Source organism: Euleptes europaea, chromosome 6 (assembly GCF_029931775.1).
Source record: "Euleptes europaea isolate rEulEur1 chromosome 6, rEulEur1.hap1, whole genome shotgun sequence".
In the NCBI taxonomy this organism is placed as follows: domain Eukaryota; kingdom Metazoa; phylum Chordata; class Lepidosauria; order Squamata; family Sphaerodactylidae; genus Euleptes; species Euleptes europaea.
The window spans coordinates 106,045,633-106,060,297 of NC_079317.1; the positions used below are offsets into that span (position 1 = coordinate 106,045,633).

A 14,665-nucleotide genomic window follows, 5' to 3' on the forward strand; every position below is an offset into this window, starting at 1 on the left:
AGTGGGCATATTAACTTGGGTCACCTTGGTCCCAGTCCAGTGTTCTAAGTACCAGACCACATTGCCCATTACACCGCACTGGCCAGATGCCCACGGGAAGCTATAGGGGTGCCGAACTCATTTGTTTGGAGGGCCCGGATATGACATAAATGTCACTTGGTCAGGCCAACTATGTGCACCAAAAAATCAAATAAATAAACAAACAAACAAATAAATAAATACCATGAAATGCAATGCCAGGTACTGGAGATACGAACTTTATAGAAGACCCAGGCAAAGTCAATTAATGATATTGTTTTTTACTTCAAACACATATAAAACAGAGTTTCACTTACCTGTAACTGTTGTTCATCTGGTGGATCTTCTATGCAGTCCCACATTGGGACTGCGCAGGCGCAGGCCAGCCACGGATAAGATTTGTCAGCTTCTAGCAAAATCGAAAGTGAGAGTGCTCCCCCTCCCCTCGGGGCATGCAGCCTTCCCGCCCAGCGGTCACGACCCAGGGGGAGGGAGCACTCTCCCCTCCAGTTCTCCAACCTGGCGCCACGGAACCAATAACCACATGATTGCGGAGAGGTCCCACAGCGGGGAAGGAGGGAGGGATGTGTTACTGCATAGAAGATCCACCAGATGAACAACAGTTACAGGTAAGTGAAACTCTGTTTTCATCTGAGTGGCTTCTATGCAGTCTCACATTGGGAGAGTAGCGAGCTCGGTTACCCGGATGGCGGGTGTCGGACAGACACCGAAACAATGACTGCAAGACGGCACGTCCCACTGCTGCCTCTCTAGATGAATCCACATCGACCACATAGTGCTTAATAAAAGTAGAAGGGGTCGATGACGACGACGCTCAACGGATGTCTCAGAGGTCAATTTTAGACGAAAAGGTGACGGAGGCAGCGTAAGCTCTTGTGGAGTGTGCCTTGATCATGTCCAGGCCATCCACACATGCTCTCTCATAAGACAGTTTAATGGTTGAGGTAATTCACATGAGCCTACTGGGAGGCTCGGTGACCCTTACGGTGGTCGTTACAGCAATAACATATTAATGTTTTCCCTGCAAACAAGGTTCTTTTGATAAGAAGGGAGGGCCCTCCATACATTTAGAAGTATAGAGCCCTCTTCGCATCAGAAGAAGGGTTCGGCAATAACATGGTTAAGACGATACCTTGTGAAGAAAGAAAGCTTGTGTTTCAACACCACTTAATCAGCGTGAAACTTAGTAAGCGGTGAGGAACAACAAAGAGCCGCTAAATCTCTGACATGACTGGCCGAGGTGATTGTGACCAGACAGGCAGTCTCATAGGATAGGAAAGAGGGGCTCCCGGTGGCCCAAGGCTCAAACGGTGTTTGATGAGTTGGGACAACATGGAGGGAAAGCTCCACTGATGAACAAGTGGAGATACCCGGGGACAGAGGTTGATGTGTCCCCGTAAAAAAACTTCTGTGAGTCTGGTGTGAAAAAATAACACAGAAGAGAGTCCAACTCAGCGTGAAGGGCCGAATTGTAGTCGAGGTAGCCAAAAATTGATGACAGGAAAGAAGCAGCTCTGGACAAACCATTGTCAGCAGCCCACAGGGACAAATGTTTCCGCTTGGCCTCAATAAAAACGTCTCGTGGACAACCTAATGGGGTGCAGCAGCACCTGAGCCACCCTATCTGACTATAGATTACATAGAATTCTCCATGCTGCCAGCTTGATTCTGGAAGGAATGTGAGAAATATATTGGGGAGGAACAGTACTCCCTTGAGTCAGGGGCATTAGAATCGTGGACTGGGATCTCTTGGGCCAGACAGTGCTACCAGGACGCCACTTGTCCTGTCCGTCCAGATCTTGAACAGAACCTTGCCCAGCAAGGGGAAGGGGGGGCGACCAAGTAATTGGAAAGCGTCCCCCATGGAGCGTGGGCTCACCCTCACTCTGGAACACCATTGAGGAAACACTGAATTGTGCTGAGTCACAAGAGATACATTTGCGGGGGGGCCCAGATTAGGAAGAGATAACGGAGACAACGTGAGTCTACAGTGAGCTTGTGACAATCGTCAGGGTGATAACTTACGAAGTCTACGAGAACGTAACTCGTGCCTGCCATGTGAATGGCAGTGACAGTGGAGCCATGTGTTATGGCCAGGTCCAGACTGCAATGGCTTCTGTGCACAGCAAAAGGACCTTGTGCCGCCCTGTTTGTGCTGGGCGGTGCTGTCCATTGTCACCTGAACACGTCGATCCTCGAGGACTCTTGTAAAGGAACAGAGCGCAAGCCTAATAGAATGAAGCTCAAGAAAGCTAATGTGCAGGGTAGACTCTTGAACAGGCCAATCACCATGGGCCTTAAGAGCCATACAATGAGCCCTCCATCCTGATAAGGAGGCATCAGGAACAATGAGCTTGTGGAGCAGATGTTTGGAAGGCAACACCGGCCAAGAGGACCACCAGTCCAAGGAGGCAAAAATCGATGTAGGGATAGACAGCTTTTTGTATTGAGGGTCAATGTTCAGCTGGAATGCTGTCAGAAAACCAAGTGTGCAGGGGGAGCATCCGCGGACGAGCAAAGGCAACAACTGCAGTGGAGAAAGCCATGAGTCTCAAGTAATGAATTTTAGGGGTCGTTTGGAACCTTTTCTAGAACAGGTTGACTAACTTCCAGATGGAGCGTATTTCCTGTATTAGAAGGTAAGCTCTAGGTGTAGCCAAGTGCAGGTGGGTACCATGAATCTATGACCTTAGAAGAGGTCAATGGAGACTTTTATAGTTGACCAGGAGATCCGTATTGGTTAGGACGGAAAATAAGAACCGCCGCCTGACTAGCAAAGGCAGGCTCTGAGTAATTGACTATCGACCCGTCGTCTAGGTGTGGAAAAATGACACATCCCTTCAGGGCCAGGTGTGTAACTCCCACAGATAAGCACGTCATGAAGGTGCGAGGTGCCGTAGCATGACCAAGGGCGAACCGCATATCCATAGTGCTTGCCCTTGCAGAGAAAACGTGACAGAGTTCGCAGTCTTTGAGGATTGCAATGTGCAAGATACATCACGCAAGCCCAACGGCAAACCCATCTGCTAATTTGGGAGTGGCAGGACCTTGGGTATTTAACATATGAGCAACATATTAGTTTGTGGATCTTGACAGTGCTGTCAAGTCCCCAGGTCTAGAGAGGGGCGCTCTCCCTCTTTTTGTTAACTAGGTAGAAACGGGAATAGTACCCGTAGTCCCAATCAGAGGGGAACTCCCGGATGGCCCTTTTCCGTAGAAGTTCCCGAACCTCCTGTAAGAGTTGGGCGGGAGCTGGCAACGTAGTGCAAGCCGGAAAGAGGTAGGGAAGCAGCATCTCGAGCTCAAGAAGGCATTCGTGCTTTATCATTTTGAGAATCCAATTATCATCAGTGATGGACGTCATATACTGTAACATCAGACAACCGGTCTGTGAAACGCACTTGAGCATCTAGCCACGCCTGCTTGGGCTTGAGAGATGGGCTAGGCCCTTGCTGGGTCTAGGAGTCCCCAAAAAAACTCCCTATCCTGCTGGGCAGAAATGAGATTGGGGGTGGAAGGTACCTTGGTACCTGTATAGGCGAGATGTTTGAGACTGGCTGCCAAAGTGTGTTGTCCCAAGGACGTAGCAGTTATCCTTCTTGAGACGATCAAGAAAGGCATTGTTTAATCGCTGAAAAGCGAGGTGCCCTCAAAGGGTGGGTTTCCAACACGCGACGGAGATGCCCTCAAGGGCAAGGTGCTAGATACACAACCGGGTGTCATACGGAAGGGTGGATTGGTTAAGTCATGCCTGCCTCCGAAGGACTATGGACGAGGCCATGACCTTGCTGGAAGGGTCCGCAATGTGACGCACCGCAATAAACTGCTATTTGTTGAGGATCATGTTTATGCTCTGAGCAGTTTAGTCTGATGGGCGTTGAACCTCCGGTAGGATACTAATTTAGGATGAAATTCCATCCCAGAGGGCATATTAGTATCTGGCCACGATTGCCATGAAATAGAAATGTGAAAAACAGTGGCACTGGAAGTATAAACTTTCCTGTGTAAAGCATCCAGCCTGTGTCCCCCCCGGTTAGGGGCAAGGAATGTGAACATGATCCATATTTGCCCGACAGGGCTTTGATCACCATAGAATTTGGGACAGGCTACTGGTACGGAAAATAACCGTCCTCACGGCGAATCTTGTAAAGGCTGTCAACTCTTCTGGTGAAGAGGGAGCCAAAAATTGGCTTGGTCCGATTAGAAATGACGACCTCCAAATGCTTGTAACCATTGGAAGGGCCACCGGATCTGCCTCTGAAGAATGCAATGTACCCATGATGGTCGTTGTCCGAGAAGTCAGGGAGGGATTATATATTAGAACCTTAGCCAGACAAATCAATTCTACATATAATCTCACAGACGGATTCTACATATAATTCTACAGACGGATCAATTCTACATATAATCTCACATCCCCCAAAGGGGGATGAGATTTAGTATTTCCTGCAATGTCCACAGGTGAGGGTTGCGAGGTGTGGAATTCCGGGTCAGAGACCTGAGTAGCCGTTGCATCGGACTCAGAATGGACCATATCCTTTAATGTAGAAGGAGACCTTGGTTGGAAGAGTCTCCAGGGGGAGTCTTTGCCTCAGCAACATATGGTTCGAAGGCATCGAGGCCCTCACTGATGGAGTTTGATGGCACCCTGCGCCGAGGGAAGTTCTATGCCCGAAGGCATCGAGGCCCTCACTGCCGAGGAGGTCGAAGGCGCTCTGCGCCGAGGGAAGTTTGGTGTCTGATGGCATTGAGGCGACTTCGACGGAGATTGGGACGACGGTCTGAAGGAGCCGGGGCAAGGAACTTGGCTGGTAGAATGATCAACTTGGACGTCTTGATGACCGAAGGGAGGATTTAGCACGCTTAGACGTACCTCCAGCGACCAGCCGAGCGGTTTCAGACGATCAGTACGAGCCTTCTGTGCTCTGAGGGTGGAGCGAAAGTGCCGTTCCCTCAGGCAAAGGAGGCAAACCTTGTGGCAATAAGTCTTCGCATTTTGGTGCGACAAGAACGACGTTGATTGAAAAGCGGAGCCTTCTTAGACGCCATTCAGTAATAGCGGTAGAAGAGAAGCTATAGACACGTTGGCGGCAGAAAGAGAACTGGAGGGGAGAGTGCTCCCTCCCCCTGGGTCATGTGACCGCTGGGCGGGAAGGCTGCATGCCCCGAGGGGAGGGGGAGCACTCTCACTTTCGATTTTGCTAGAAGCTGACAAATCTTATCCGTGGCTGGCCTGCGCCTGCGCAGTCCCAATGTGGGACTGCATAGAAGCCACGCAGATGAACAGTAACATTCTTACAGTATTTTCTTTTATTTAACAGTCATTGTTATTGTTTTTGTTTTAAGTATGTTCATATTTTAAGTAAAAAATAATATCATTAATTGGCTTTGCATGTGTCTTCCATAAAGTTAGTATCTCCAGTACCTCGCATTAATTTTTCTTTTACATTTTAAACTGGGGGGGGGGATGGCTGCCTTGGCTGGTGAGCCCACAGCTGACTTGCCAGCCCAGATCTGGATGTGGGGGGAGCTGCCTTGGCTGGCGAGCCTACAGTCCTACCCCAGTCCAGAAAGACAGGGAGAAAGAAGAAGAAGAGTTGGTTTTTATATGCCGACTTTCTCTACCACTTAAGGAAGAATCAAACCGGCTTACAATCACCTTCCCTTTCCCTCGTCACAAGAAATACCCTGTGAGGTAGGTGGGGCTGAGAGAGCTCTAAGAGAGCTGTGACTTGCCCAAGGTCACCCAGCTGGCTTCATGTGGAGGAGTGGGGAAACCAACCCGGTTCACCAGATTAGCCTCTGCCCCTCATGTGGAGGGGTGGGGATTCAAACCCGGTTCTCCAGATCAGAGTCTACCGCTCCAAACCACAACCACTACACCATGCTGAGAGTAAAGAGAGGGAGAAAGAGAGAGAGGGAGAAAGAGAGAGAGACAGAAAGAGTGAAACAGATAAGAGAGAAAGAGGGAAAGAGAGAGAGAGGGGCAGTCTGTATTTGTTGTTGGAAGTTGCCCGGATTTGGCCGGGGGAGGGCAGGTATAAATTGAAGAAAACAAACAAATGTTCCCAAGGACATGCATGCTAACGTGTCTAGCCTGACATTGCTAACAGGGAGGGCAGCCTCAAGTGTGCCCGGCACCCCTTTCCCCCTCCTCGATGCCAAAGCCCTGCCCACCAGTGCTGCAGCCATGGCACTGGTTATGGGGGGGTCCAGAAGAAGGCTCCTGCCTTCAGGCCCCGCTTCTGAATCATGGCCCGGGGTCTGTGTGAGTGGGGGCTTGCATGAACCGAGAAGGGCTGCTGCACACGACTCAGAGACCACCAGCGCCCCACCGCGGGGAGCAGCTGCTGTGGGTCCCCTTGTGGAAGTCACTCGCGCGCCCCATCTTGAGAAAGGGGGCCGTGATCCCCCCCACCCCCATCGGCACCGTTCAATGGCAGAAAGCCTCTGCCACAGTCCAGGTGCGGGGAGGGGGATTGGCATGTCCTCGCTCCTTCTAGTGGGGCAGCCCTCCCCATGGACGCCGCCTTCCATGCCAGAGCTTGCCCCAGGGCCACTCCCATGTGCAGTTCCTTGGAAGCAAGACCTGCCGAGCCATGGGGCAGCTGCTCCAAGTAAATCCGCACGGGAGGGTGCTGCGCAAAGCGCGCACCGGGCGGGGGGCTGCTTGGACGACGGCCCTGCGCCCTGCGTGAAGAGCTCCTCTCTGTCTCAGGCAACCCTCCTGGGCTCCCCTCCGAGGTCCCCCCCACCAGGGCCCGCCCCAAGCCGGGTGGCGGGGAGTTCCACGGGCCCCTCTCCTTGGGGCTGGCCCGCTCGCCCGGAGACCCTTGGGCAGGGCAGCTTCGGCGAGCCACACTGGGCATGCACCGCCGCCACCAGCCAGGCACGCACAGAAGCGCCAAGGACATTTTACATCACTGAATGCACACACACATACCCAGAACCAGTCTGTAAGGCCCTTACAGAAGTGGTCACTCTCTGCTCTTGTGGGAGGGCATTGTGTAGGTGGGGACAGCACCAGAAAAAGCCTTCCCTCGGGTACCAGGCACCTGAGTTCAGACAAGGCTGCTTTCCTAAAGAAGGTGCTTTGTGCCGATCTCAAGTTTCAGGTCAGGTAGTACAAGTGGAGATGTTCTCTTAGGTAATCAAGGACCAAGCCATTTAGGATAGCATTTGCAGAACAGAGCTTTCCTCAACTTCATTATAGACCATAACAGATCCATTAACAAGGCTGGTATACCTACTGTCCCTTATAGGCCAGTGGTTCTGCTTTGCTTCTCAAGGTGATGCAAATTCCTGACTGCACTGTGCACTCTCTGAGAAGACCTCCTCATTTGAACACATTAGAACAGGCAGCTCAGGGATGTCCCTGGAGTGCAGTTTCTCGTGGACACCATGCAAGTGCTGCCACCTAGGGGCAAAGTCTCTTCATAGCTTCAGAGGGCAGCCATGTTGGTCTGAAGTAAAACAGTTAGGCCATTTATGCTTGGTAATTAGCAGCACATTCCAGGCTGAAGCACCCCGCATATTTTTTTGAGTTTTTCACACTGAACCGTCATTCCAGAAGTCACCGGAAAGCCAGCGCATACCTGCTTCGTATTTCTTAAGAGCCCCTTTAATGCAACCTTTTTTATTTGCTCCGTCCCCGCTCAAAGCATCCACTCAAGGAAGCATGAAGAATCACAGCTGCAGGTTAGCTATGCAAACGATGATTGTTAATGGCTATGCAAATGAAGGAACGAAGGAGCAGGTGAGTGGGGGGTGGAATTTGTTTGACTTTCTCCTCTTGCATCGGGACCATGAATACGCATTTTAAAGATTGGATTTAAAAAAGGAGCTTTGAGTGAGCTTCAAAATCGACCCTGCATAAATGACCCTAGACTCGAGTCCTCAGAGACCAACAAGAGTTTCAGGGTATAAGCTTTTGAGAGTCAAGACACCCTTCATCAGACATAGTTTGGTACTGCCACTAAAAGTGCAGAACAGCTGGATAATCACTCACCTGCTCAACAGTGAGGGGAGAGCTGATTTCCTCACCCCGAAGAAACATGGATCTTTGGGTGAGCACCTCAGACAACTGGAAGGCATCCAAGCCAAGGAGTTCACTGGAGTTATTAAGCACTAGGAGAGAAGGCAACAGAGAGAGAACAATAATGCCTGCAACAAAGAATTCTGTTCGTCACCTGAAGATGGGAATGACTGGCAGGGTGGATATTTCCATAGAGAGACAGATTTTTCCCCTCTGGGGAAACCAGTAACAGACAGCATCCAGTATGGAATACTAGGCTGGAGAGACTTTACTGGCATGGGATGGCAGCTCTGGTTTGCTTATTCCACTACAGGCTCCACTGAAGGTGATAACAAAAGCCACATCAAGTGACTTCTGGCAAGTCAGACACTTGAAGATACCCCATCTCTGCCAGAATGCTTCATAAGTCAACATAAGAGACCTGCAAAGAATAAGCCTGCCCCCAAAGGAACAAAAGTTGCTATGCCAACATAGCAACTAAACTAGAATTCTGTAAGCCAGGTCACCTATGAAGTTGGAAAGCTTCACATTACTGTGGAATCATACACACACTGGAAAGGACCACAACAGGAAAGCAGCAAAAGGCCCCACAAGTATCCTGCAGCAAAAGGCCCCACAAGTGCCCTGCATATCTGAGGCTTAGAGGGTACCAACTTGCAGTCTACCTCTTGTTTACAAAAGTGGAGTTTCCACAGTTGTTTGGGGAGTGATGTCTACAAATTCCCCCCTCCCACTTCAACCCCCATTTTGCTCCCTATGCTGTTCTTGAGGGTCCACTGACCCCCATGAACAAAATTTTGAGAGCTCCGTGGAACACAGCAGGAGGGGGAAAGCAGGGAAGTCCCACTTTGTGAGCTCTGCTCCATGAGTGGATCTCATGGGGTACATGGAACCAAGATTATGAAGGAGAATCAGGTTCCAGGTGTGAACTCCATTCACAGGAGGGAATCACGTACCAGTTTTTGTTGTAATCTGAGCTCCTCCAGCTGTCATGAACTCAATGTTTCCAAGCTGCAGAATGCCAGACAGAAGTTTGAAAATGTCTTGGATCTCTTCAGAACTGAAGTCCATCACTTTGAGAGCAGTCTACTCAAAACACATTTAAAACACATTATCTGCACCTTTCGTAACAGATGCAGATTCTTATCCTGGACAACCTAACTGATAGATTGTTATAATACTATAGTGATCAAGCTATTGCTGATTTTTTTAAAAAGCTCCTTGGTGTTGCATTCTAACCATGCTACACACAAAAAATGATGTCTACATAACATGGGCTGTAATCTCACATCCTTCTGTGTTCCCAACAGTCCCTTTTGTCTATTAATAAACAATGTCCAGTCACTAAGGACACTAAATCCCTTGAGTTACATTGAACAGCCATGGCCAGAAGTGACTCTTGCATTTCTTTGGCAGGAATTAGAGCTGGAAGTTTATAGGATCTGGACGAGCAGCTGGTAAAAGACACTTATATTTCCAGGCTTTTACTTGTTGGTTAATAGCCTTCCATTCCCTTCCTTTCTTTTACCGGATTCTATTTTCCGATTGCTTGCCTTTGAACTAATCCACCGTACAGCATATTGCCTTGAAAGTGCTTCATAAATAATAAATATGATGGTTATATTTTCCCCCTTGCCCCCCTACATGTGCCAACTCTCTATCTTCTCTACCTTGCAAATTAGTGCCCTTAGTCTGCAAAAATATATTCTTCAGCCTGTGCTTTTTGAGTGGAAAACCAAGCATGGAAGTGCAAAACTGCAGGAGAGCAGGGAACAGAAAGAACATGACTAGTAGGCAGACACTGCAGAGGGTGTGTAAACTACATTACTTTAGAACAAATGGCTTCCAATTATAATTAACTAACGTATATAGGCCCTGCCCTGGATAGCCCAGGATAGCCCAATCTTGTCAGATCTTGGAAGCTAAGTAGGGTTGGCCTTGGTCAGTATTTGGATGGGAGACCGCCAAGAAATTCCAGGGTTGCAACACAGAGACAAGCAGTGGCAAACAACCTCTGAATGTCTGTTGCCTTGAAAACCCCACCACGTGTTGCCATAAGTCAGCTGTGACTTGATGGCAAAAAAAAAAAGTACAATGGCAAAAAAGGAAGGCAATGGCAAACCACCTTTGTTAGTCTCTTGCATTGAAAACCCTATGGGTTTGCCATAAGTTGGCTGCAACTTGATGGCACTTTCCACCACCAAAGTACACAGTTAGCAAGCAGTATCACACGCATGTAGTCAAGAATGAAAATGTACCTCTTGCTTACAACGATTTTGAACACATGAACAAATGAAGGTGTCTTATACTGAATCAGACCATCGATCCATCAAGGTCAATATTGTCAATTTGGACTGACAGCAGCTCTCCAGGGTCTCAGGTTGAGGTCTTTCTCATCATTTACCACCTGATCGTTTTAAATGGAGATGCTGGAGATTGAACATGGGACCTCCTGCATAACATGCAGCTGCTCTACCACTAAGCCATAGCCCCTCCCCTTTGTCCATAGTCTTATTATGTAGTACATTTTTATCTTGACCTTTTCCAAGGAGCTCATGGCAGTGTATATCATTCTCTCCTCCTCCCTTTTATCCTCACAACAACCCCATGAGTTAAGTTTAGTTTAAAGACAGTGTAACTGGCCCAATGTCACCCACCAAGCTTCCTGGCAAAGTGGGGATTTGAACCCTAACCACTATACTACGTACCTTCCCTTTAAAAAAAATTGCCTTGAGTTTCTGAGGTGTTCTGGAGAAAGTTGACCATATAAATGTGTTAAATAAATAAATAAAAATGAACAAATGAATAAATAAATAAATGAATATAGTAACCGGCCATGTGCTTAAGGATCAAACTCACCATGACTTTGCTGAACATCTCTTTGTCATCAAGGTTCTCGTTAGTTACACAGCCAGATTGATTTAGGTAACGATAGCTCTTGGGCTCCAGCAGGCCTAGGGCTTCTGTAAGGAAGGCAGCTCCCAGAAGTAGTAATGGACAAATTGGATGAAGAGAAACAGGAGCAGAGGAACATGAACAGCGAGAAAGGAGAAACATGAGTCACATACACTCAGGAAGGAGGCAGCTCTTATCCTGACTGCTCTCATCTCAGGATGTTATGCACACAGCACTCTCAGTTCAGCACCTGAGCATCAAAACTAAATCAATGAAAAGATCCCCCAAAATAGGGACAATATGCTGTGGGAGCAGGAACCTGCAAGGGGCGGGGGAAGAGACCCATGTAAGCTGACAATTAAGAAGAAATAGCAAGGAGCTCTCATGGACTAATGAGAATCTCAGAAAAATTCTGCCCATGAGGGGGGAAGCCACATGGAATACACAGATGCATAAAATGAAGCAATAGCCCTGAGAAGCGGTTGGTTTCAACTGAAGAAATGGCACAGGGAGAAAGAGTCAACAGCTCTTCTTCCCAAATATGATGAAAAGGTGTTGAGCATTCTCACTAGAGTAGGCAAGGAGAGCTACTTCAGGAAATCCCATTACCTTTCTGTTCCTCAGAGACACCAGCTAGTAAGGCATAGAAGATATGATAATTACGTTCTCCTGGGTTTTGATGAACAACTCTGTTCTGAAATAAAAGAAGAATGAAGGGCAACTGACAACCAAGCCCACACCCAACCAAGAGAGTCTCAGATATTTAGGCTTTATCAAATAGTCTGCTCGGAAGGAGAAAAAGCACATGTGCCCAGAACCTTGTCCACTAGTCAGGCAACACAATGCAAGCAGTTTTCCAAGCTCTGCTGCTTATATTCATTTATTTATTTTATTCATTAACGTTATAGTCTGCCTTTCGCACAGGGACTCAAGGTCAATTAGACATAGTAAGTCAGTACAGTCAACAAAATGGGACATTCAATAAACAATGCATTAAGATTGAAGAAATCTGGAACCAAGCAGAAAGAACTCAAGCACAGCATAAGTACAGCACATGACACATTAAGCAGTACAGAAGTTACATAATAGGGTCCCACTTACAATAGACTATACACCGAAGTATAGACCATAGTCCTCAATCATTTACCCAAGTAACTTTGTAAACCATTTTCTATAGCGCAACCCTATTACCTGTGCAGAAAAGGCCTCTTGAATAATTCAGTTTTACATAGTTTGCAGAAAGCCAGGAGAATGGCAAGGAGAGTGCAGTCCACAACACAACTCATAATCCATCAATATTTACATCCATCTTCCTTGTTTTCTTGTAACAAATCATGCCACTTATTAAAAGTGCATGCATTTTATACGATCCGTGTGGATTGAGCTCTTGCATTTGATGGCCATTTCCTTGCCACTACTCCTTGCCGATTGCAGCTTCTCTCCCTTTGGGTGAATTTGGCACAATTGCATAATTCACCTGGATGCTGTGCTAATTTGTTCTCTTAGCAGAAGTTAAAACTCTAACTGCTTTGCAGACTCAGAACCTGGACATTTCATGTTCTCAGGAAAACACTCACACCTTATTTTTAAACTCTACATAAAATGTATGAAAGGTACAGGGGTGCATCGGTGCATCGGTGCACTGGCACAAACCCCTCCCCCCAGAGTTTATTTAAATAAAAATGGCGAACATGCAATCCAGGAGAGCATGTGCGATTAGTCAAACACATGAAAATTACCACCACCACACAAATAATGTTTAGTTTGCTTCATTTCTCTGTAGACTTTTATAGCCTCCCACCCCCAAATACAGGTCTACAGTGAAACGGAGTGAACTGAAGCAAAACTGCAGCCCGTTCTCTACGGACGATTGCACTCAGCAATCACTAAGGACAGGGCAGCTCCACCCAGTTGCTTCCATTTGTGGTGACACAAAGAGCCAGAGACATGGAGACGGAGAGGAAGGATACCAGTGAACTTGACTCACCTTCTCCAACAAATCTGAGCAAAAAGTTAAGGAGGAAGTGACATTAAGGAGACCCTCACACATTGGAAGGAATCCAGACACAGAAAGCTCTTTAGTGCTGCCATCTCCAAATTCTACGGGCCACGGATCTTTCATGCCCGGATTCTAAAGGTCTAAAGAACTACAGTTTTCTGGAATAGAGACATAAGGAATGAGATGGATGGGAGGGTGAAAGTCCCCTTGTGGCAACACGACCATCCACTGCTGAATGAGCCACATGCACATATCCAGCTCACCAATTCTACCTTTACCCCAGTAGTTTTTTGGGTATGTTGTTGGGGATCAGGGCTGAAGCAACCAAAGAGAAGGATACAGTCAGTGACTCTTCCTCCCTGGATGTGTCCATGCTGGGAAAAGTGCAGCTGGATGAATTTGCCAAAGCGGCTTGAGTTGTTGTTATAGACTGTCTTGGCATTTCCAAAAGCCTCCAGGACTGGGCTAAGGAGGGGGAAATTAAGGGAGTTTAGTTGTGTCACCTGAGAAACACAAGTCTCTTCATATTCTAAAACACTGCGCAAGTCTGGAAGGGGGTACAATTCAGGTCTCGATAATGCAGGCTTTCAAGTTTTATAAACAAGAATCTAGCCCCTAAGGCAATAATGATAGGTCAGAAAGTGCGTAAACAATGCCTGATACCTCAGAAGCCTGTATATAGGAAGGTTTCTCCACCCCCAAAACATGCACCAGGACCAGCAGCAGTAGGATCAAAGAAACACATGTTAATTGTCTTAATTATCAGCATTGATACAGGTGGTGTAATTTAGCTTTCACATTCTGTAGAATTTTGCACCAAGCAGCCCTGCTTATAGTAGGATTTCCAGGCAAATGGATGAGGGAACATCCAAGATAAATGGGTGTGGCAGGCATTAGTAGCATACAGTGAAATCCTAAACATTTACGTACTTCTAAGTTCAGTCATTTCAATAGATTTAGAAGGGTGTGAGTGTGGTGTAGTTAAGGTGTCAGACTAGGACCTGGGGAAAAAAGGTAAAGGTCCCCTGTGCAAGCACCAGGTCATTCCTGACCCATGGGGTGATGTCACAGCCCGACGTTTACTAGGCAGACTTTGTTTATGGGGTGGTTTGCCAGTGCCTTCCCCAGTCATCTTCCCTTTACCCCCAGCAAGCTGGGTACTCTTTTTACCGACCTCGAAAGGATGGAAGGCTGAGCCAACCTTGAGCCGGCTACCTGAAACCAACTTCCATCGGGATCGAACTCAGGTCGTGAGCAGAGCTTAGACTGCAATACTGCAGCTTACCACTCTGCGCCACGGGGCTCCTGAGGACCTGGGAAACCCAGGTTCAAATCCCCACTCTTCCATGGAAACTTGCTGAATGACCTTGGGCCAGTCACACACTCTCAGCCTTGACCTCAGCAACTATTTGGATGGGAGCCCTACAAGGAATATTAGGGAGGAAGGCAATATCAAACCACCTCTAAATGTCTCTTGCCTTGAAAACTCTAAGGGGTCGCCGTAAGTCAGCTGTGACTTGATGGCAAAAAAAACAACAACCCAACACCTCTGGTTAGGATTTCACTGTTAGTGGTATTATGTCCTTGGATGTCTTTTAATACCAACAAGTTGTTGTTGTGATCTAAACAGATCTACTTTGTGACTGTCTGGTCTTCTATTTCAGCCCCTCTAATGTCAGCAATATATTTAGCTGGAA

General features: G+C 47.6%; 1 protein-coding gene across 1 annotated transcript in view; it reads right to left on the bottom strand.

Annotated features, from left to right (window-relative positions):
• The window catches only part of LOC130479639 (unconventional myosin-X-like), a 130,643-nt gene that overhangs the window by 65,877 nt on the left and 50,101 nt on the right, over nt 1-14,665 (bottom strand). The window contains exons 8-13 of the mRNA XM_056852032.1: nt 13,309-13,433; nt 12,957-12,970; nt 11,579-11,663; nt 10,934-11,037; nt 9,031-9,160; nt 8,048-8,166 (exon numbers count right to left, since the gene is read on the bottom strand). Of these exons, the coding sequence (XP_056708010.1) occupies nt 8,048-8,166; nt 9,031-9,160; nt 10,934-11,037; nt 11,579-11,663; nt 12,957-12,970; nt 13,309-13,433 (577 nt within the window). The remainder of the gene's footprint in view (nt 1-8,047; nt 8,167-9,030; nt 9,161-10,933; nt 11,038-11,578; nt 11,664-12,956; nt 12,971-13,308; nt 13,434-14,665) is intronic.